At 41.5% G+C, this 23465-nt stretch overlaps 1 protein-coding gene across 1 annotated transcript in view; it reads left to right on the forward strand.

Moving 5' to 3' along the window:
• LOC124776746 (dynein axonemal heavy chain 7-like) overlaps positions 1-23465 on the forward strand; it is an 881127-nt gene that overhangs the window by 192790 nt on the left and 664872 nt on the right. The window contains 2 exon segments of the mRNA XM_047251871.1: positions 10364-10601; positions 11651-11766. Coding sequence (XP_047107827.1) covers positions 10364-10601; positions 11651-11766 — 354 coding nt within the window.

The raw sequence follows: 23465 nt of genomic DNA on the forward strand, positions 1-23465 counted from the left end.
TACTGTAGTAGGTGTGGGCTTCGTATCTATCTTGGCCACAATAATGCGTTCACTTTGCTGTTTGTAGTAGCTTACCCGCATTCCTATTTTCCTATTCATTATTAAACCTACTCCTGCATTACCCCTATTTGATTTTGTGTTTATAACCCTGTAGTCACCTGACCAGAAGTCTTGTTCCTCCTGCCACCGAACTTCACTAATTCCCACTATATCTAACTTCAACCTATCCATTTCCCTTTTTAAATTTTCTAACCTACCTGCCCGATTAAGGGATCTGACATTCCATGCTCCGATCCATAGAACGCCAGTTTTCTTTCTCCTGATAACGACATCCTCTTGAGTAGTCCCCGCCCGGAGATCCAAATGGGGGACTATTTTACCTCCGGAATATTTTACCGAAGAGGACGCCATCATCATGTAATCATACAGTAAAGCTGCATGCCCTCGGGAAAAATTACGGCCGTAGTTTCCCCTTGCTTTCAGCCGTTCGCAGTACCAGCACAGCAAGGCCGATTTGGTTGTTGTTACAAGGCCAGATCAGTCAATCATCCAGACTGTTGCCCTTGCAACTACTGAAAAGGCTGCTGCCCCTCTTCAGGAACCACACGTTTGTCTGGCCTCTCAACAGATACCCCTCCGTTGTGGTTGCACCTACGGTACAGCTATCTGTATCGCTGAGGCACGCAAGCCTCCCTACCAACGGCAAGGTCCATGGTTCATGGGGGATATATATATATATATATATATATATATATATATATATATATATAGACACACACACACACATACACACACACACACACACACACACACACACACACACACACACTCCTGGAAATTGAAATAAGAACACCGTGAATTCATTGTCCCAGGAAGGGGAAACTTTATTGACACATTCCTGGGGTCAGATACATCACATGATCACACTGACAGAACCACAGGCACATAGACACAGGCAACAGAGCATGCACAATGTCGGCATTAGTACATTGTATATCCACCTTTCGCAGCAATGCAGGCTGCTATTCTCCCATGGAGACGATCGTAGAGATGCTGGATGTAGTCCTGTGGAACGGCTTGCCATGCCATTTCCACCTGGCGCCTCAGTTGGACCAGCGTTCATGCTGGACGTGCAGACCGCGTGAGACGACGCTTCATCCAATCCCAATGGGGGACAGATCCGGAGATCTTGCTGGCCAGGGTAGTTGACTTACACCTTCTAGAGCACGTTGGGTGGCACGGGATACATGCGGACGTGCATTGTCCTGTTGGAACAGCAAGTTCCCTTGCCGGTCTAGGAATGGTAGAACGATGGGTTCGATGACGGTTTGGATGTACCGTGCACTATTCAGTGTCCCCTCGACGATCACCAGTGGTGTACGGCCAGTGTAGGAGATCGCTCCCCACACCATGATGCCGGGTGTTGGCCCTGTGTGCCTCGGTCGTATGCAGTCCTGATTGTGGCGCTCACCTGCACGGCGCCAAACACGCATACGACCATCATTGGCACCAAGGCAGAAGCGACTCTCATCGCTGAAGACGACACATCTCCATTCGTCCCTCCATTCACGCCTGTCGCGACACCACTGGAGGCGGGCTGCACGTTGTTGGGGCGTGAGCGGAAGACGGCCTAACGGTGTGCGGGACCGTAGCCCAGCTTCATGGAGACGGTTGCGAATGGTCCTCGCCAATACCCCAGGAGCAACAGTGTCCCTAATTTGCTGGGAAGTGGCGGTGCGGTCCCCTACGGCACTGCGTAGGATCCTACGGTCTTGGCGTGCATCCGTGCGTCGCTGCGGTCCGGTCCCAGGTCGACGGGCACGTGCACCTTCCGCCGACCACTGGCGACAACATCGATGTACTGTGGAGACCTCACGCCCCACGTGTTGAGCAATTCGGCGGTACGTCCACCCGGCCTCCCGCATGCCCACTATACGCCCTCGCTCAAAGTCCGTCAACTGCACATACGGTTCACGTCCACGCTGTCGCGGCATGCTACCAGTGTTAAAGACTGCGATGGAGCTCCGTATGCCACGGCAAACTGGCTGACACTGACGGCGGCGGTGCGCAAATGCTGCGCAGCTAGCGCCATTCGACGGCCAACACCGCGGTTCCTGGTGTGTCCGCTGTGCCGTGCGTGTGATCATTGCTTGTACAGCCCTCTCGCAGTGTCCGGAGCAAGTATGGTGGGTCTGACACACCGGTGTCAATGTGTTCTTTTTTCCATTTCCAGGAATATATATATATATATATATATATATATATATATATATATATAAAGAAAAGAATGAGGGAGAAAAGAAAAGAAAATAATAATAATGATAATATGATACATTACAAAAGTTTGCAAACATCTGACATGTACAGTTGCTGATCCTGTTGGCAACTCTAGCTTCACATTCACAGGTGGTATGGTTCCTGGTAATGTATGACAAACCTCATTGTCTTCACTTTTGGAGAATACAGACTTGAAAACATAACACACATCACCCTCTGGCCCACCTTGTACTGAGATAAAGTTGCCATACACTTTGCTGCCTCCTTTTGCCTTTCCAATGCCTTAGTGATCACTTGTTGCACCCTCTTTCAAACTTTTCTTACAGTTCTCATGAACTCTCAGTCTGACTCTCTGTTCCTCCTCCCTTTCTTCTTAATTGTATCAAATGCAATGGCACCTTTTTACCATACAACATTCACCAACTTGAATGGCGACTAGTTGGTGCTGTTATGTATCTTCAAATTATATGCACTCACCACAAAATATAATTGTTTGGCCCAAATCATATGGTGGGATGACTAAGCATCCTCTTGATCATTCAGTGAATGCACTCCATCCTTCCATTAATTGATGATGAAGTGGACTTTTTCTTGATTATTTCACTCTCAACAGCTGACACAATTCCTTTGTCTGGTCTGACATGAAGTTCTTCCTTTGATCTTAGTTATTGTGTGTGTCATCCCAAACTTCAGTACTCATTTATTCACCGTACGACTGTGATAGGCTACTGGTTTGGCATAAGCAGCATCTCTATACAATGGGAGAAATGTCCATTATAGTCAACACAAAATGATCCCCTGATGGAGTTTGGTTAAATGGTCCTAACACATCCACCCTAATAAATCTAAACTGTTCTGTGGCTTCTGGCAATCTCTACAATAATACTTGTTTTCATCTAAAATCTGTATGTTGTGCACACTGTACACAGCTGTTGACATAGTGATCAACATAACTTTTTCTTCCTTTCCACCTGTACATCTCTACCATCCTCCAATTCACTGTTCTGCAGCCTCAAAACAAAATCATGCATTTCTCTCAGTACTTCTTCCATTAACTTCAATGGTACAACCACGTATGGTCCTAGTCTCATCTTTCCACACAACAAGCTGTCACACATACTGAACTGCTGCTGCTAACGGTGCTGCTTACATTCCCTGTCAATGTTCTGTGCTGCTTGCCACTCAGCAAGGTTCTAACCCAGTGCTTGCATCACTGTTACCCTCGTTCTTAGTGTGTCTTCATATTCATGTTTCTTCTCTGGTTTGTGGATTACTTCATACTCAAATTCACTGAGTTTTAATACCTACCTTGTCAGTCTATTGCATGGGTCTTCCAAACATAATAACCACTTTAAAACAGCATTGTCAGTCACTACTTTAAACTTCCTCCAGTACATTTCTCTATACACCGGCAAAGCATCTCCCTCTCTCTCTCTCTCTCTCTCTCTCTCTCTCTCTCTCTCTCTCTCTCTTTCTGGCAGAAAAATTCCTGTCAGCTCCATTCAATTGAATCAGTGCAAAGGCAATAGGCTGTTCATCTCCATCAACCTTGTGCCTCAAAACACAACAGAGAGCATGGTTCTACGTATCACATGATAATACAAATTCCATCTGAAAATCCAGGAACACCAACACTGTATGTGACATCAATACTTCCTTCAGCTTAATTAATGCTTTCTGACACTCCTCAGTCCACAAAATTTTATACTATTCATTAGTAACTGCATATGTGGTTGTGCTGTATCTGCAACCCCCCCCCCCCTCCCCCCCCCCCACACACACACACACAAATTTTCAATAGTAATTGCAAGACCCAGGAAAGGCTGCAACTCTTTGTTTGTTCCTGGTATTGGAAAATGATCCACCACTTGTATCAGTCTTGGATCAGTCCTTCCCACTTCCTTACTAATTACATGACCCAAATAATTCACTTCTTCCCATGCGAAGTGGCATTTTTCATTACTCAGTGTTAAATTTTCAGCCTGTGTTCCTGTTTATCTCTTGAAAAAAACAGTTATGTCATCCAGGTACACTAAACATTGACAAGGCTTCAATCCTTTCAACACTCCACCCAACAAACACTGGAATGTGCTGGTGTGTTCTTTAAACAAAACAGCAGTCTTCTATACTGACAATATTCCAAAGTTTCTGAAAATCCAGACTTGCTCTATCCTACGGAGCCACTCTCAGGTACATTGTCAAGAAATATGCTTCCTAAGGTTATCATTGATTTCTACGATGTTTGGAATGAGATAAGCATCTGTCAGAGCCTCACTGTTCAAATGGTGGTAGTTGCAGCAGAAGCAATACTTCTTCAATCCATCTATTGGTACAATTACAAATCCAGCTCCTCAAGGATTACTACTCTTCTATTATGCCATTGATCAACTGGTGAGTCATAAAAAATGAGCAAAGCATTGAGCACTGAGCTAGTACCTGTATAAGAACTGTCTTTCAAAATGAAGTAATGATCACTTTTTGTAGGATGTGCTGTTGGAGTAAAATGCAGCTTTCACTCATCAGAAGAGCATTCTTTGTTTTTCAAATTTCTGACAGACTGAAATGCTTTCAAACTGGGGCTTTGTGCATGGGCTGTAACATTTCTCTCTAAAGCAATTATTCAAAGTTACATTGTATTGAAAGGTATCTGCTACTTTTCCAAACATAGTAATAGTAGTCTTCACATTTACAATCTCGGTGACATTTCCCTTCTTCTTGCCTTTTATTTCCTTGCTTTTAGTGTGCACAGACTTGACTATTCTATGTGATAAAGAAAGGGGAAATAATTAAAGAGCACCTGAAGTGTAAAACATCATCTTTTCCATTGATACTTCAGTCTCCAAGGTGATGTGGATTCTCTGCATCACCCAAGTATCAATAGGGAGAACATGTCAAAGATTCTCAGGCTCCAGACAATAGTCATAACTTGTACATGTGTGATATGCAGCAGCCATGGCAACCAAGTCACATGGTACCAACCTGTGACAAGTGCTTACTGCTAAATATCGCAGTTCAGCTACTGCTAGCCAGTTTCGTGCTAGTCATTGAAGCCTTTAGTTATGCACCATTGAATAGTTGAGTTTTGACTTTGCCTGATTTGGAGTGCTCCCTGGATTGTTGTATATGCCTAAAACAATGTTGCCGCACTTTGGTTTTTTTGTTCATTTTGTGACCACCACTGTCATTTCATCAGTGAGAGTATCATAAACAATGTCCTACTTTCACAAAGTAGTATAAAAGAGTGGTGATGAGAACATCCTCACTGTGCAATTATTCCAGCCAGGCTTGGAACCCCAGTTTCTAAACTTGTGGCAGAAGCACTTGCAACAACAGCAGCAACAACTGTAGCAACAGTAACAGCAAGAAAAGTAGTGGGAATTCTACCAGAAACAGCAGACACAGCTGCTGCAGTTCTTGCAACACAAGTCTAATAAGTGACTGTAAACATCAGTATGCATTCTTTAAGATCTTCTAGTAGTAAGCTGCGAAAAGTGGTGCAAAAATTACAACCTCTTCCAGATTATAGTAGCTTTACTTTTTCTGGTGTTTGTCGTTTGCTGAAAAACTGTGCCAAACTCAAGTCATTGCAGCAAGGATCAAGTATAATCAGTGTGTTAAGCAATATAAGAAACCCTCTGCAACATGAGCTGCTGACTTATGAGGCTTGGCATCCAAGTGTGATTTTTCCTGTAAACAGTGTGGCACAGCACATGTTAACTCATTAATCCATAATGCTATTATGAATCACACTCCCGATCAAGAAATTAGTGCAAGGCTATAGATGCATCTGATCCTACCTTGAGTGCTATCTTAAAAATTGCCAAAGCCCACAAAGTAATTCTGTCAATGGAAGCTATTTCCATAATTCCTGTGGTGTTGTCATTGTTGGTAGCATCAGTTACCATCATGCTCCGTGATCAGCCGATCACTTCCAGTCCACATCATCATCCGATTTACAGAGCACTGATAGTCCAGCAACACAAGATTCAGTAGTTTAGTGCAGCAATCCCTCATCCTCATCAGTAGAAGTTTGCTGCTGGAGTGTACTGAACTAAGCTGAGGCTTGTGCAATGTTTTGCTCCCCATTGTTGTCAAAAGACCACAAAAAAGTTTGTGCCATCAATCATATCCAGACTGCAGCTCACATCATCAATGGCATCACTGCTCTTTCTTGGACATAATCTGTTTTGTACACTGAAAGCCAGGATACCACTCAACTGTTTGCCTTGGCTGGCATGCTTCAACAAATTTGGCCATCAGCACACTACACATTATCTTGCAGCTTATTTTCTGTGGTCATTTCTCTCTTGCTTTCGGTATATTATTTGCTGCACCATCTATGGCTTTCCAAGTAAGAATTTTTTAGGTTCAACAATGTAGAATCCAGGCTGGAATGTAACAGTATTACAAAAAGGATAGCTGCTGCTCACCATATAGCAGAGATGCTGACTGCAGATAGGCACAACAAAAAGACTGTCAGAAAATGAGATTTTGGCCAAAAAGGCCTTCGTTGGAAATAAAACGTACACACACACACACACACACACACACACACACACACACACACACACACACACTCTCTCTCTCTCATGCAAATGCAACTCACACATACATACACATACGTGACTGCAGTCTGTAGCTGCTAAGGCCACACTCAGTCTTTTTGTTGTGCCTATCTGCAACTCAGCTTCTCCACTATATGGTGAGTAGGAACTATCCTTTTCATAATTTTGTAGGCCTTGTGTAATACACTTGTTTAAAACAAGTCTCAACCCTGATAGTGGCTAAAAGGGGATATACTGTAAGTATAAAGTGTAGGGGATAATAATGCCTAGTCAAGTAAATACCCTTGTATCAGCTGAGACAAAACAGGAATGTCCAAAAACAAATCAGTTCTAATAAGATGTAATAATGAATGTTTGACTGTACTTAAGTTTCAAATCACTGCATTTGTGGCTAAGGCTATGCCGTGCTGATTGGCTACAAATGCGTAACTCAAGTTTGTTAATACATTGCAGTCTTTATCTTGGCATGACCTGACTCATGCTACCATGATCCATGGAGAATGGCTGCAGAAGCATTGTGTATAGATTATGTATTAGCAGGCTGAGATCCACTTTAAACAAAGCAAAACAAGTGGCATTTTCTTGATCTTTTTCCTTGTCTATTGCCTAATTTTATTCTTCTATTTTCTGAAAGTGTAACAGCGAAGGGTTGAGGGTGACCGAGACAGATTTTGAGTGAAACTATAGGCCTAATCTGTATAAGCCCATTAAGGGTAGTTGTGGCCCCGGGCACATTCAGGAATCTGTTCATTCATCCATGTTGATGATAACAGGTTGCCATTATGTTTGTAAACATGCCTACAGTGTTTCAGAGATATCTTGAGCAATTCATTCAGTGTATCCAGTGTGTTACCGGGACCAAGTGGGAGCAGCAGCTGTGCATTCTACAGATATTGTTTGAGTGGCTCAAACCCCATGGTCTGCATTGTCACCTCAACAAATATGATTTCTTTGAGGCGAGTGTCAAGTTCCTAGGGCATATATGTATTAAGTAGAGATGGGCTCACACCCTCACAGGATCATGTGTATGCAATCACTAACTTAGTGGCTCCTAAGAACCTCAAAGAACTACAGTCGTTTCTCAGCAAAGTAAATTAATATTCGAAGTTTGTTTCCAATGTTGACCACATTTTCCATCTGCTCAATGAACTGCATAAAAAGGTATTAAATTTGTGTGGTACTGTACTGTCCCATAAATATACTGATAGCACAGAACAGCCCATTGCATTTACATCAAAATCATTTAAATGTGGTGCAGAGGAATTACTTGTACATTCAGAAGGAAGTGTTGACTATCATATATGGCATCCAGAAGTGTCATATGTTTTTCTAGAAGTTGAATATGCATTTCTATGGTGCTAAGTTTCAACTGGTGACTAATCACTACATGTCACTCTGAGTCTGATTCATTTTCTCGTTTGCCATGCAGTTCAGGTGGGCATCAAGTGCAGTGTTTTGCTTTAGATGCAAATCAGCAGCACGACCTTAAATAATTTCTGATTACAGCATGTGAAGTAGGAGGAGAAACAGTCCATCATGATTCACTCCACTGCAGGGTATTGTCTGCTGCATGTGTGTGTGTGTGTGTGTGTGTGTGTGTGTTGTGGGGAGGGGGGGGGGGGGGGGGGATTGCCTAAGGTCACTGATCCGGAATGGTGCACGGATTTTTCCTTATGGCACAGGCTTACAATAATTGAGGGGGTCATTTTGTTAACTAAAGACGATGATGAATGCCAGGTAGTAGTTCCTCCCATGCTCTGCCCCCTGTCCTGAACCTCTTCCACCTGCACATTGGGAAATGTACAAAATGGAGGCAATAGTGTGGTGTCACGTGTGTTGGCCTGGAGAAGACACCACCATTGAATGCACCACCCATAACTGCCATGCATGGGCCCACAGCCCATCAGGTTCAATGCAGTTGGCCACACCCTGACTGCTTCTGGCAAAGATCACATATTGATTTCAGGGGAGCAACATGGTTGCTAGTTGTCAGTGACCTCCCTAATTTTCCATATGTCAAAAGGGTGTCTACATCCATTACGGCAGCTACTGTCCGTGCCATGTCCATCATATTTGCAATAGAGGGGCACCTTTCACTCAGATTTCTGGCTGTGGCCCTCAGTTCACTGCATCACCACTTCAGGATTTTGTCAATGGTGTAGCACTGAGCACCTGACCACCATCCCTTTACATCCTGCATTCAATTTGGAATCCAAGGAGATGGTAGGGACACTGAAGATTCAGATTTGCAAACTACCGATGACAGCAGAACCCAGGGAAGCACACACACCATATTCTTTCCCACTTACTGGTCTACCTCGTAAATGGATGTAGCCCAGACAAAATTCTACATGGGTGCCAACGCCACACCCTATCCAAGCTGCTGCACTGGACTCAGCAGGCTCACCCTTCACAGGCAGAAACACATTACCATGTAGGCTCCCATGTCTGGACTCGTAATTTTGGCCAGGACATTGAGTGGCCCCAAGATGTCACCACCAGCAACAGGGGCAGGCATATGTTTGAGGTAGATGCCAGAGAGGAGCAGCTCTGCGTACAATGTGATGTACCACCTCCACTCCACTACTGAGTGGGAATGCCATCTGCAACAATTTCAGGGACAAGCCAACCCACCAGTCTGCCCTTTATTACTATGACTTCCACCGTACATTTGACATCAACAGGAAGTCAACGATGACCAGTGACAGAAGCCCAAAGAGGTAGAAACCCGTCTTCTCCCTACACCATTTCCATTACCCACCTCAGCCACTGGTGGACCCCTCCCCTCACCACTGATGAAGGCTGAAGACTTTTGGCCTGAAGTGCCCATGGAGACTGAACTGCAGGACCCATATCCACCATATCCAGCACCTACTGCCCATCAGACTGGCCCAAGCTTCACCCTAGACTCCATCGATTGGCAGAAGATATCAGAGATACTTGGGCTCCAGTGATACGTCCAACTTGCTTTCACGTGAGGTGCAGCAGCTGTGACAAGTATCTCTGGTGTTGCTGCCCTCTGGCAAGTGTTTACCTCCAAAAACTGAAGCACAGTTATTGCTCCAAAAACAGCAGTACAGTTATTGCTAGCCAGCCTCTTGCTAGTCATTGAAGCCTTTCATTGTGCACCATTGAATAGTTGAGTTTAGACCTCATCTGATTAATGATGCTGATTTGGATTTGTCCCTGGATTATTGCGTAAGCTTAAGACGACATTGCTACACACTGGATTCGTTTCAGATAATTATTTACTTGGTGATCTCCAGGGTCATTTACCTCCTATACCATCTGTTTCATTCTGCTGGTATCCATGTTACCTGCAGTGCGAGTTATAATAAACACTGATCTACCTACACAGAGTAACACATAAGAGACATATTATTCCTTACAATTCATTCATAATTCAGAAACAAGTTTTATCACCATCACCATAAAGGAAATTCATTACTTAAAATAAATTTGGTATTTTTTGTGGAAATGACTTTCATGTTACACAAATTAAAATCTTTGTTCTTTTTCAGAAAGTGAAAGAATCTTTGCTGGCATATCCAACAAAGAAGAGAGATGAATGGGTTCTGGAATGGCCAGGTCAAACTGTATTAGCTGTTTCAATGACTTTCTGGACTTCAGAAGTACATGAAGCAATCAGGAAAGGTCCTATGGGCCTCAGTCAATATCTTGATATGAGTAATGAACAGATAGACAGAATAATTGACTTAGTTAGAGGAAAACTGTCTTTGCAGAACAGGATTACTCTAGGTATTTTTAAATTTTATTGTAAATGATTTATTTAAAATAACTGATTTTATAGTTTGCAGACAGCTCTTCACATACAAAAGCATAAATATCCCATTTGTCACAATGAATATTCACCAAAATGAGAAGTGGAGCTGGTCTAAAGTTTGGACACCTTCAATTTATGTGTACAGAATAGCATTGAAGGGAAGTCAGTCCATTCTCCAGAGGTGAAAGCTGCAACAAAGTGAGCTTGAAAGTAACCTTTTTTGCATCATTTCATGTTTTTTATTTTATTTTTATTTTATAACTGTAGCTTTCCTATCTTTGTTGATGTGTTTCTTTAATCTGTGAGTGGATATGACCATCAGGTTGTGACTTTTACAAATGGAGACCAATATATAGCCATTTTGGTTGCTCTTGCGAAGGGGGACAGTTTCCGATCAGTTTCTTTTACTTTTGTTCTCAACCAAGTTGAGCATTGAAATCACCCTTAAGAAACTTCGCATGGTGTTAGGTACTTTAACTTGCGTTTCTTCCAGCAGATCCCATTTGTTTCTATCCTTTGAAGGGGTATGTGTGGTAGGGGTATGTATGTTAAGTAGGGTGTAAGTTATTTTGGCATGTTTGATTTCTGATACAGACAGTTTATCATTCACTGGTTCAAAATTTGTGGCTGTTTACAGAGGCTGGTCCTCATGACAAATGCAGTCCCAAGCTTCTGCAAAAGAATATTGTGATTTAAACATTGCATTAGAATGACCACAAAAATCTCAGTGAGACCTCCCACCACCATCTGTGATACTTTTACTGTATGCTGTATTGCTTTTAAGAGTTACCCATTCTTTGGATAAGGGAAGACCCTTATTTTATGTGCAAAATCATGATGTGTCACTAGTCTTTTATGATTTTTTTTTTCATTTAACCACATTTTACATATTTTTATAGGAATCTGTGCATATTATGTTCATCGGTCTAGTTTTAAACATTAGTTTAGTGTATATTCCTGTGGCTGTACTGCATTTCAGACATGTGCTGCAATATTTGATGACAATGACATTAAATTATTGCAGGTGCTCTTGTGGTTTTGGATGTCCATGCTAGGGACGTGCTTGCAGGGATTATTGACAAGAATGTTTTAAAAGATGATGACTTCCAGTGGTTATGTCAACTTCGTTATTATTGGGAGGTAACTCTTAGCAAGGAATTTACTTTTCTAACTAAGAAATCATTAAAGATAATTTTGATGTTGGCAACTTAGAATGAACTTCTAATATGTTAAGACTGTTAAGATTCGTAAAAGCACAACCAGTATTTCTCATATGGTTTATAATGTTACTCTTTCATTTTGAGATGTTTTTCTAGGTGAACACACAGTTTTATGCTTAGTCTGCATTCTCGCAAATTAAGTAGTAACAGAAGAGTATCATCTTCCCCCAACTACCCAGCTAGGACTATATTTAGAAGTGTTTGAATCTCTATCATTTGGAAATTCTTAAAATTGTTTTATTAGTAGAAAGTTGAGAAAAATGGAAGAAGAAAGTGTTAGTGCTGAAGTGCTTAAGGGAAGACAAACTGTGGATTAGGAAAACCAAAATAGTAATGGATTAACAGTCAAAATTCATATTATTATTTAATAATAATTACACCACTTTGTAAGCTGTACATCAGAGTTTATGCTAAATGGGGTAGAAATGGAAATGAAGGAAAAGTAAATGCAGAAGATTGTAAGGAGAAAGTAACTGGTCTTTCTGGAGGGGCTGTCAGAAGATAGATACAAATGTGAGAACTAAGTGTAATTATAATAAGTAAGAAAAATAAACTTTTAGAGAAATAAATTGTAAAAATATACAAAAAAAAATTTTAGAGTAGGACATAAATTAATTTAAATACCTGAGGAGAATAATAATAATGGGAGAAATCAAGGCTTGGGTGAGAACAGAGGAACTAAGCATGTTGACAGTGGTATGAATTATATTCATGTAGTTGGCAGGAGCCACACACCTGATGGAATGCCAGTTTGCACCTATGTCCAGAAGCAGTGATATTGGGAGGGAAATGCACATGACTGATCAATAACAAGTGACATTTAAATTCTCGTGTATTATACAGCTCAATGAACTGCTTTTGCACTTTTAAGTGTTCTTGTTTACATTTATAATCCACTTTTGGAATTAATTCCAGGGTCATTATCAGCACATCCCAGTACTGAGATTACAGTTGTATTTGTTTCAACACAATGGATGACCTTAACAGTTACCTTATTGAAAGGTTACTGCAGCTATGTACAACATCCCAATGCCTGTAGCATAACCAGCTCCTTCCTGAACAGAAATTGTGTAGAAATAAATAACATTTGAAATCTATTTTAAGTGACTTGGACCACATGGGATTTATAATCACACAACCCTTCCAGTCTATGCCATGATAGCTGGCTAGCTTTTTTGTAAAATGGGGTACTTTTCATGCCAAGGGCAAATGGTCATAGATTGATTAAGGAGAAAATAATATAGAGCACTGAATTATTCCATATACTGGATTTTCCATTCCTCTGACACACATTTCATTTCACTTCACAATCTCTTTCTAGATGCAACTTTATTTTATCTCCAGGAATGTGTCCATATCATTAGGAATACTTCTGATACTTGAACTGTTTTCATTCCGTCATGTGATTTAACTGTGATTATTTGTTCATCAAGATCAGATAAAGCATTTACTATTAGCTTTTGTTTGTAGAGCTGTAAGCTTTTGGATCTATGATAGATCAGAGCCACTTTACAAATTGATTCTACTCTAATTATTATCAATTACGAAGTGGAGCTTTACAGTCAGTATTGGGCTATGAAAAAAGAGTTTTAAAGTCAGTATATGTTATCCTATGCTTGTGTCCGGCCCCGGTAGCTGAGTGGTCAGCATGACGGAATGTTAATCCTAAGGTCCCGGGTTCGATTCCCGGCTGGGTTGGAGATTTTCTCCACTCAGGGACTGGGTGTTGTGTTGTGCTAATCATCATCATTTCATCCCCATTGTCGCGCAGGTCGCCGAAGTGGCGTCAACTCGAAAGACCTGCACCAGGTGAACGGTCTACCCGACGGGAGGCCCTAGCCACATGACATTTCATTTCATCCTATGTTTGTTCTTGATGGAGTATTATTATTTGGTTGTTTCTGAGAAATGAGAAGATGATGTGATTAGGGCATATGGCACTGGATTCATTTTCAAGTCCAAATCTTATCTGATCATCCAGATTTTATGTTTTCTGTATTATGCCTGGGTTAGTTAAGGTTAATATCAGGATGGTTTGTTTGAAAAGGCCACATATGATTCACTTTATTAAACTCATCTACTTTGAGTTCCATCTCTAATGAATTCATTGTTGATGAGCCATGAAACCCCAATAATTTTTCCTTTTTTGTAGGTTTATTTTGTGTGTATGTTCCAAAATGTTGAGAGGAGCTATTGGTGTACTAATAAAACCAATAGTGTTGTAGAGCATTTTTGAAACCTGTTGTGTGCCAGAGCATTAGAAATGCTGGTCAGTGAAAATTTTACTGAGATTTGTGAACTGTAATTTGACACTTATTTTCTGTGGACATTTCTCTTGGGATGACTAGGACCAGGTGAAGCAAATGGGGGAGAAGTTGTTGAGGTTCTGGAGGAATGTGAATAAGGTGTCCTCACCTTCAATCCAGATAGCAAAGATGTCATCAATGAATCTCGTGATCTGCAAGCTACACATCAAAGGCAGGGCTACCTGTGAAACCAGTCATGTGATCTACAAGCTGTTCAGATTCATTGATGACACCTTTGCTATCTGGATTGAAGGTGAGAACACCTTATTCACATTCCTCCAGAACCACAACAACTTCTCCCCCATTTACTCCACCTCGTCCTACTCAACCCAACAGGCCACCTTCCTAGATGTTGACCTCCGCCTCAGAGATGGCTACATCAGTACCTCCATCCATATCAAACCTACTAACTGCCAGCAATACCTCCACTTTGACAGCTGCCACCCATTTCATACCAAGAAGTCCCTTCCTTACAGCCTAGCCACCCGTGGTCATTTCATCTGCAGTGACGAGCAGTCGCTCTCTAAACATAACGAGGGTCTCACTGAAGCCTTCACTGACTGTAAGTATCCTCCCATCCTTCTACAAAAACAAATCTCCCGTGCCTTATCTTTCCAGTCTCCCACCACCTTCCAAAGTCACACAGTCCGGCCACAGAGGAGCATTCCCCTCGTAACTCAGTACCATCTGGGACTGGAGCAACTGAATTACATTCTTGCCAGGGTTTCAATTACCTCTCGTAGTGCCTTTAAATGAGAAATGTCTTACCCACTATCCTTCCCACCCCTCCTACCGTGGTATTCCGCCAACCACCGAACCTACATAATATACTTGTCCATCCTTACACAACCCTTGCTCCCAATCCCTTACCTCATGGCTCATACCCCTATAATAGACCTAGATGCAAGATCTGTCCCATACATCCTCCTACCACCACTTACTCCAGTCCGGTCACTAACATTACCTATCACAGCAAAGGCAGGGCTACAAGTGAAACCAGTCATATGATCTACAAGCTAAGTTGCAACCACTGTGCTGCAATCTATGTAGGCATGACAATCAACAAACTGTCTGTCCGCATGAATGGCCACTGACAAACTGACCGAAAAACAAGTGGACCACCCTGTAGCAGAACACGCTGCCAAACATGGTACTCCTCATCTCAATGACTGCTTCACAGCCTGTGGCAAATGGATCCTTCCCACCAACACCAGCTTTTCTGAATTGCACAGGTGGGAAATTTCCCTGCAATACATCCTACATTCCCTTAACCCTCCCAGTCTCAACCTTCGTTAGTCACTGTACTCACCCATCTAGCCCCCTCCCTGCTCCCATTCCAGCACTACACAGCCGTCATTTCACCGCTACACCCAGTCTTTTAATTTCTTTTATTTTTGTTTCTCTCCTTTCTGCTACTTACCCCCTCCCCCCTCCGCACCTTCTCTCCTATCCTCCATCTAAATTGCAACACTTCACAATCCACCACTCCCACAATACTATCCCTCCCCCTCCCCGCCCCAACATCCTCCTTACCCCCACCCAGTCGCCATTCCCATAATGCTGCTGCTCGCTGAGTAATTTCAGCTCTCTGAGACTGCAGATGTGTGTGCAAGTTGCGCTTGCGTGAGTATGTGTGAGTGTGTGTGTGCGTGTGTGTATGTTTGTCTATTGCTGACAAAGGCCTTAATGTCCAAAAGCTATGATTGTGTGAATCTTTTTACTGTGTCTATTGTGGCTCAGCATCTCCGCTATATGATGAGTAGCAACTTTCCTTCTCTCGGATTGTTACATTCCATCCTGGATTTTCCATTGTTCGATAAAAGAAATTATTCAGATAGTGAATGGAGACGAAAATTTAATAGTCATGGGTGACTGGAACTCGATAGCAGGGAAAGGAAGAGAAGGAAACGTAGTAGGTGAATATGGAATGGGAGTAAGGAGTGAAAGAGGATGCCGCCTGGTAGAATTTTGCACAGAGCGTAACTTAATCATAGCTAACACTTGGTTCAAGAATCGTAAAAGAAAGTTGTATACATGGAAGAAGCCTGGAGATACTGGAAGGTCTCAGGTAGATTATATAATGGTAAGACAGAGATTCAGGAACCAGGTTTTAAATTGTAAGACATTTCCAGGGGCAGATGTGGACTCTGACAACAATGTATTGGTTATGAACTGTAGATTGAAACTAAAGAAGCTGCAAAAAGGTTGAAATCTGAGGAGATAGGACCTGGATAAACTGAAAGAACCAGAGGTTGTAGAGAGCTTCAGGGAGAGCATTAGTGAATGATTGACAAGAATGGGGGAAAGAAATACAGTAGAAGAAGAATGGGTAGCTTTGAGAGATGAAATAGTGAAGGTAGCAGAGGATGAAGTAGGTAAAAAGACGAGGGCTAATAGAAATTACTGGGTAACAGAAGACATATTGAATTTAATTGATGCAAGGAAAAAAATATAAAAATGCAGTAAATGAAACAGGCTAAAAGGAATACAAATGTCTCAAAAATGAGATTGACAGGAAGTGCAAAATGGCTAAGCAGGGATGGCTAGAGGACAAATGTAAGGATGTAGAGGGGCATATCATTAGGGGTAAGATAGATACTGCCTACAGGAAAATTAAGGAGACTTTCGGAGAAAAGAGAACCACTTGCATGAATATCAAGAGCTCAGATGGAAAACCAGTTCTAAGCAAAGAAGGGAAAGCAAAAGGTGGAAGCAGTATATAGAGGGTCTATACAAGGGCGATGTTCTTGAGGACAATATTATAGGAATGGAAGAGAATGTAGATGAAGATGAAATGGGAGATATGATACTGTGTGAAGAGTTTGACAGAGCACTGAAACACATAAGTTGAAACAAGGCCCTGGGAGTAGACAACATTCCAGTAGAACTACTGGCAGCCTTGGGAGTGCCAGGCCTAACAAAACTCTACCATCTAGTGAGCAAGATGTATGAGACAGGTGAAATACCCTCAGACTTACCGAAATATCAGTTTAATAAGCCACAGCTGCAAAATACTAACACGAGTTCTTTACAGACGAATGGAAAGACTGGTAGAAGCCGACCTAGGGGAAGATCAGTTTGCATTCTGTAGAAATGTTGGAACACGTGAGGCAATACTAACCCTACGACTTACCTTAGAAAATAGATTAAGAAAAGGCAAACCTACATTTTTAGCATTTGTAGACTTAGAGAAAGCTTTTGACAATGCTGACTGGAATACTCTCTTTCAAATCCTGAAGCTGGGTGGCAGGGGTAAAATACAGGGAGCGAAAGGCTATTTACTATTTGTGCAGAAACCAGATAGCAGTTAGAAGAGTCAAGTAGGGGGTCTGAAAGGGAAGCAGTGGTTGGGAAGGGAGTGAGACAGGGTTGTAGCCTTTCCCCGATGTTATTCAATCTGTATATTGAGCAAGCAGTAAAGGAAACAAAAGAAAAATTCGGAGTAGGTATTAAAATCCATGGAGAAGGAATAAAAACTTTGAGGTTCACCGATGACATTGTAATTCTGTCAGAGACAGCAAAGGACGTGGAAGAGCAGCTGTAGTTTGTTTGTTAACTATTTTGTCCATTAATCTTTGTTCATTGATATCATGTTCTACATGTTTTAAAATTTCTACATCCTTGTCCCCCATTACTTCCTTTACTGCTTCCACATGAGTATGCTGTTCACATATCCATTTTTTCGTGAACATTTTGTTTTCATCTCTGTATTATCCTTTAGTGTTTCATAAAGTTACACAATGTATAAGTTGTTTCTTTTATGTTCTAACTTAAGTAATCGTATCTCCACTGTGATTTTTTCTACATTTTCTGGTAAGTTGTCACAGAAAGAATGCAGCTTTGCTACTTCTGATTGCACACTGTCTATGTTAACCTGCATATTCTTTTGCATTACCTGTAAATTATCCCGAGTTTCTCTGATTCCGGGTAGCTCCTGTTCATACGTGAGTGTGAGTATTTCAAATTTTTCTTCCACTGTGCCTTTTAATTTCTCACTCATATCGTGAACTGAAGTTTGTGCCTATTTGTCAATTTTCCTATCCACTTCCTTGGAGATTTGCAAAATCTGCTGTGTAAACTTCGTATCCAGATTATTATTGAGTTCTGTGCACAATTTTTTTACCTTGCCTGAAATGTGTCATGCTTGTATTTACCTTTCCAATCTTGGACTTCACTGTGGTCATGTCTGCTGTCATATTAGTCATGTCTGTTTGTATTGTGTCTAAACATGACGTCTTTGAATTTGTTGTGTTCAAATTAGTCTCTAAACCCAACATTTTTGAATTTACTATGTTCAGATTGGTCTTTAAACCCGACATTTTTGAATTTATGTCTGTTTAACAGACATATCTTTCCTAGTCACTTCTGACCTACGCCTGTCAGCATCTGCATCTGTACTACACGTACTACTTTTATTTAAAATATTCCTTTGCCTTGAGCTGTCAATAATTTCATCTACTGTAATCAACGTATTGCTTGTAATGAAATGGTCTGCATTCACGGGTGTCGAGTGCAACAATTGCATGTTTGCACCCAGCATCCAAATAATCATTACTTGACAGTTCCAAACTACTTATTGTTACGTTTTGCAAATGCATGTCTACTACACTGGCATTTTGATTTTGAAATGACATTCTGTATAGTTTTGTCCATCAATTATAGAATTCTTTATGCCTCTGAAGTTACCAAAATTAATATTTTCCCTGTTTGGATTTTACTTCTGCACTATTTCTCGTGCAACGGACTACATATACAGCTATACGTAATTGTAATCTCAGTTGTTGTTCACTCAATATGTTTTTCATACTGATAAAGAAATGTCATTCTCTCTACTTGATTGCAATTGTGTTAGCCTCTGAAGCTTTAGGTTCTGGATTTTAGGAAACAGGTCCTTGGATTTTCTAATAGGTCTACTAGGAATGCATTTTCTACATGCATTGTGCGGTCCTACCTTATTGTTGTCTTGTAATTGGTACTCACCTCTGTTGTACTTTCTTGTCCACTCTTGGTATTGTTGTCTTCTTCCTTGTAATTTATTTATTATTTCTTTTATTTCTGTTGGTATTTTTCCGATGTTACATCATCGTCTCCGTCATGTCATCAGTGTACACGAACCACACAGAAATTATTAACATACATGTGTATTCATTGTCTTAACAGTACTAGTGCTCACAGTTTTGCCCACTATGTACCGTGCCTGTCACCTGTCGCCACTTTATAAGATAATAATAAATATATAAGAAACAAGTTTAGGTATATGGGAATAATGAGACTAATTTTTCAGCACACGGAGAAGCACAATAAGCTGGGCTATGCCTCTAAATGGGTTCATATTGGTTCTGCATGGATGAAACTGTCTTTCTCTTGTTGTAGATTTATGCTTACCAATTAATAATACTACCATGGAACAAGAGCTAGACTCAACTTACTTTTGCCAATAAAAAATAAACATAAAACTCAAAACAGCATTTTCTACCAAGGAATAAAACTGTACAATAAATTACCAAAACAGATACAAGAAATTGCAAAAATACACTTATTTGAAAGGCAGCTAAAAAGTAGCTGCTATGCAGTACATTTTATGCATTGAAGGATTACTTAGATAAAACAGAATAGGGGTTTTGTAAAAAAATGTTATACAAATAAATAATAATAATAATGATTATAAAACATCCAACATTTCACATAACACCTTTACACTATGTTTTTTTTTCCTTTTTTCCCTTTTCTAGAAAAACTTACCTCCAAGCTATGCATAGCACAGTACTAACATCTCTTCCTCTTTCTGAGCTCAACATCTCACTCATTATAGAAGGGTGCTGACTCAGTTTGGGAAGTTGTGGTATAGAAAATGGCCCAGAGATCACCAGTGTGTGTGTGTGTGTGTGTGTGTGTGTGTTTGTGTGTGTAGTGATTGAAGTGTTATGAAACATTGTGTGTATAGTGTGTGCAGTGACTGATGGTGAGATATGAGTGGACAGTGTAGCATTACATTTTTAATAAGTTATTTCTAAAAAAAAAGGTATTGTGTACCAAGAATAAATCTAATGATTGTCTCTAACTAGAAATCTGTAATTGCATGTGTATACAGATTAGCTTATTTTTAAATTGGTCAAAACTTGCAAATACTTTGACATGCCCTATATCGTTGTAAAAAGAGATCCACGGATGAATAAAGCTACTACTACTACTACTACTACTACTACATCTGATTGCCATATCTACCTGCAAAATCTTCACTGTGTCCATGAAATGGTAATCAGATCTTCGTGATAACTCCGAAGTACACAGGTGGGCTTCTTCAATTCTTCTATATTACAGTAATACTTGGAATAATAACTCAATTTGTCACTAACAAAATACGAATGTATTATTTCTTCTACACACAAAAAATATAGACTTTTCACTTATTCTCATAACCAAACTGGCTACCGCCGATTACGCTCTAAAATAAAGTGTGTCTATGTTCATTAGCAGAGAGAGAGTCCTTCCTGTAACTGAGAAACAGAAAAACATCTTATGATTTTTAACATTTGAGAATCAACCATACATGATGGTAGGCTCAGCCTCTATGCTGGGCTACCATTTCAACTTTTCTCTTTGCCTTTAAAGAAAACGAAAACATAAAAGCAAGAAATGCAGAAGGTATATCACATCTGCCGCCACTTGGCGAGTAGACTTTTTTATCTATCCAATTAAATAATTTTATCAATAATTGATTGTTTCCGTTGCAAACATAGTGTGTCATATATTTAACCTCACTCAGAACTTTAGAAATCACATCATCTTACATACTACATTCTTGACAATGGAGGAAAAAAGAGAAAACAAAAAAAAAATTATACTTATGCTTCATGCCTACAAGCTTTCAGTTGAGCGATATTGTGTAATCCAAACAATTTCTTAGATTTAGGATACACAAGTCTGTATGCATCAGGATGCGGATTTTCAAGAATTTTGAATGGTCCTATATAAATATCGAAAAAATTTCTTTATCTCAGATGTCAACACTTTAGATTTCTCTATTGCTTTCACCCACACCAGATCTCCTACCTCAACTTAGAGAATCTGCCTCTTCCATCATGTCCCTTCCTTCTCCTATCCCCCTACTTTTTGATTATCTCCCTAACACACTCTTCTCTCTCTTGCAGTGACAGAATTTTACTTGAAGGAAACTCTACATTCTCAGAAATGAAGTTAGCTGGTCTGTGATTAAACATGGTTTCATATGATGGAAAACCATTCGAATGTTGTAAGCTGTTCATAATATCCTGAAACTCACTGACATAATCTATCCGGGGGTATGGTTCTTAGTACAATATGTTCTAAACAGTCTTCCAATTTCTCTCATATATCTTTCTACAGGGTTACTCAAAGGAAGGTGCACCGAGGTTAGGATATGCTTTGTTTTTGTGTGATGAACAAAATCTTTCCAACCTAGTTATGATATGGCACTGATGAGGTCGACACCAGCATCGATATGTGTTCATTTTCAAACTCTAAGCATCGTCTTTGGACTCCGAACATTGTCTTTGTTCTGTTCCACCATGTTCAGTTCTTATTGAGCCTTGCATGTGTTTAGGTGACTAAATGAACTACTGCTAAGTGGGTGTTGGGTGGTGTAACCAACCTGAACCTCACCTCATTGGTGACCCCAAGTTGTAACGTCTTCCTTTTTTGCTGTTTTACTGTGTCCGCGACCTCCACGTTGGTTATTTTCGTGTGTATTACATTAACACAGCATTCGAACAATGACTTCGGCCCAGCGCCTAACGCCACATTTTGTGATCGACATGCATCGTGTTGCGGGCAATGTACACCTGCCCGGACTGCAACATGATGCCTCTCACTCGATGATTCCGCCAATTTTGCCGGACGTTTTCGAGCCTGCAACAATAGGTGAGGTTAGGAGTGCGCATGATTCCTGCTATCAAATGCCTTTCTTCCCGCCACATGTGATCTCCCTCATCGACTGTGCAGTTACCTCTTATGGATCTCCATGCAGTGCGGGACCAATGCTGATTTCTGCAAATGCTTCGTCAGACAATCTACTACCGCCAGGGTAACAATTTTCCACATCGTCTCACTCTCCGCAAACTGCAAACTCGAGTGGACTTTTTTAGTGTGCGAAACTGATGAATCTGTACTAGGCATTGACTTCTTGCGACACCATAAACTTTCACCGGACGTAGTACGAAACACCATGTTTCATCATCTGTCCCAAGACTCACTTCCCCTGTGCTCCATCGAGCAAACCCCCCGATGTCACATCGGTCCGGGCTCATCTCATCCGTACATGCTTGTCTCTGTCGACGATGTTACAAGAAACCACGCACAAGTGCCTTGTCGAGCTTGATCACGTCGCTTGCCTACGTAAGGAGAACTTCAAGCTCTCCCTCCGGCTCCATGAAACACAGCTCCAGCTTTCCGATGCAGTAAAGGAATTACAGACACTACAGCAAGGACAAAGCGAGGTCAGTAAGTGCACCAAATCTGCTTGCAGTTTCAGCAATCGAGCCTCCATGTGTTTACCTCTCGCTACCCCTCACAACTGTGCTATCAAGACTGCCATAACATGTACTGACAGTTCCGCAGGGTCACACCCTCCTAACATGGCAGCGTTTGACACTCGTCTGGACACCAGTGCGCATGTGCGACCAGCATCACGTGTTCCTGAACTGACGTTACCTACCCCACCCCTTGTGGACAGCACCTCAAAGTAGGCAACTTCGGCTCCTGCGCGCTGCTGTGTGACCACCACTGACAACACAAACAGTGTACTCGCACCAAACATTTCGCCCACGACCGTGCTGCCACAGGCCGCGCCCTCGGACAGTGGACTCACTAACGGCTTATGAGCTCTACCGAGCTCACCTGACCATAGTGCCACTGATTCGGGCCGGTGGCCATCTTGTTGTGTTGACCCCTGGGACACTTTGCTGCCTCAGCTCCCGTTGGATCCGCTGAGTGGCTCCGAAAACCACGACCACGCCTCGCCTTCCCCGCCTGCCACACTTTGTAAGCAAACTGCCTCCCGTGCCACCGGCTACATTTCTGTCATCACCAATGGCACGGTTCACAAGCTTTGCCTCACGCCAGGTCCCCCGATCTCCAGTAAACCATGTCGACTTTGTCCCGAGCACCTCTCCAACCTTAAAAATCAGATTTCTGAACTACTAAGTTCCAGCGTCATTGAACCCTCTGCTAGTAGCTCGTCTACGCCCATACATATGACACCCAAGAAAGACAGGTCCTGGCAAATGTGCGGAGACTACCGTCGACTAAACGCACGAACATTTATGGAGACCTACCC

The sequence above is a fragment of the Schistocerca piceifrons genome, chromosome 2 (assembly GCF_021461385.2).
Source record: "Schistocerca piceifrons isolate TAMUIC-IGC-003096 chromosome 2, iqSchPice1.1, whole genome shotgun sequence".
Classification (NCBI taxonomy): Eukaryota; Metazoa; Arthropoda; class Insecta; order Orthoptera; family Acrididae; genus Schistocerca; species Schistocerca piceifrons.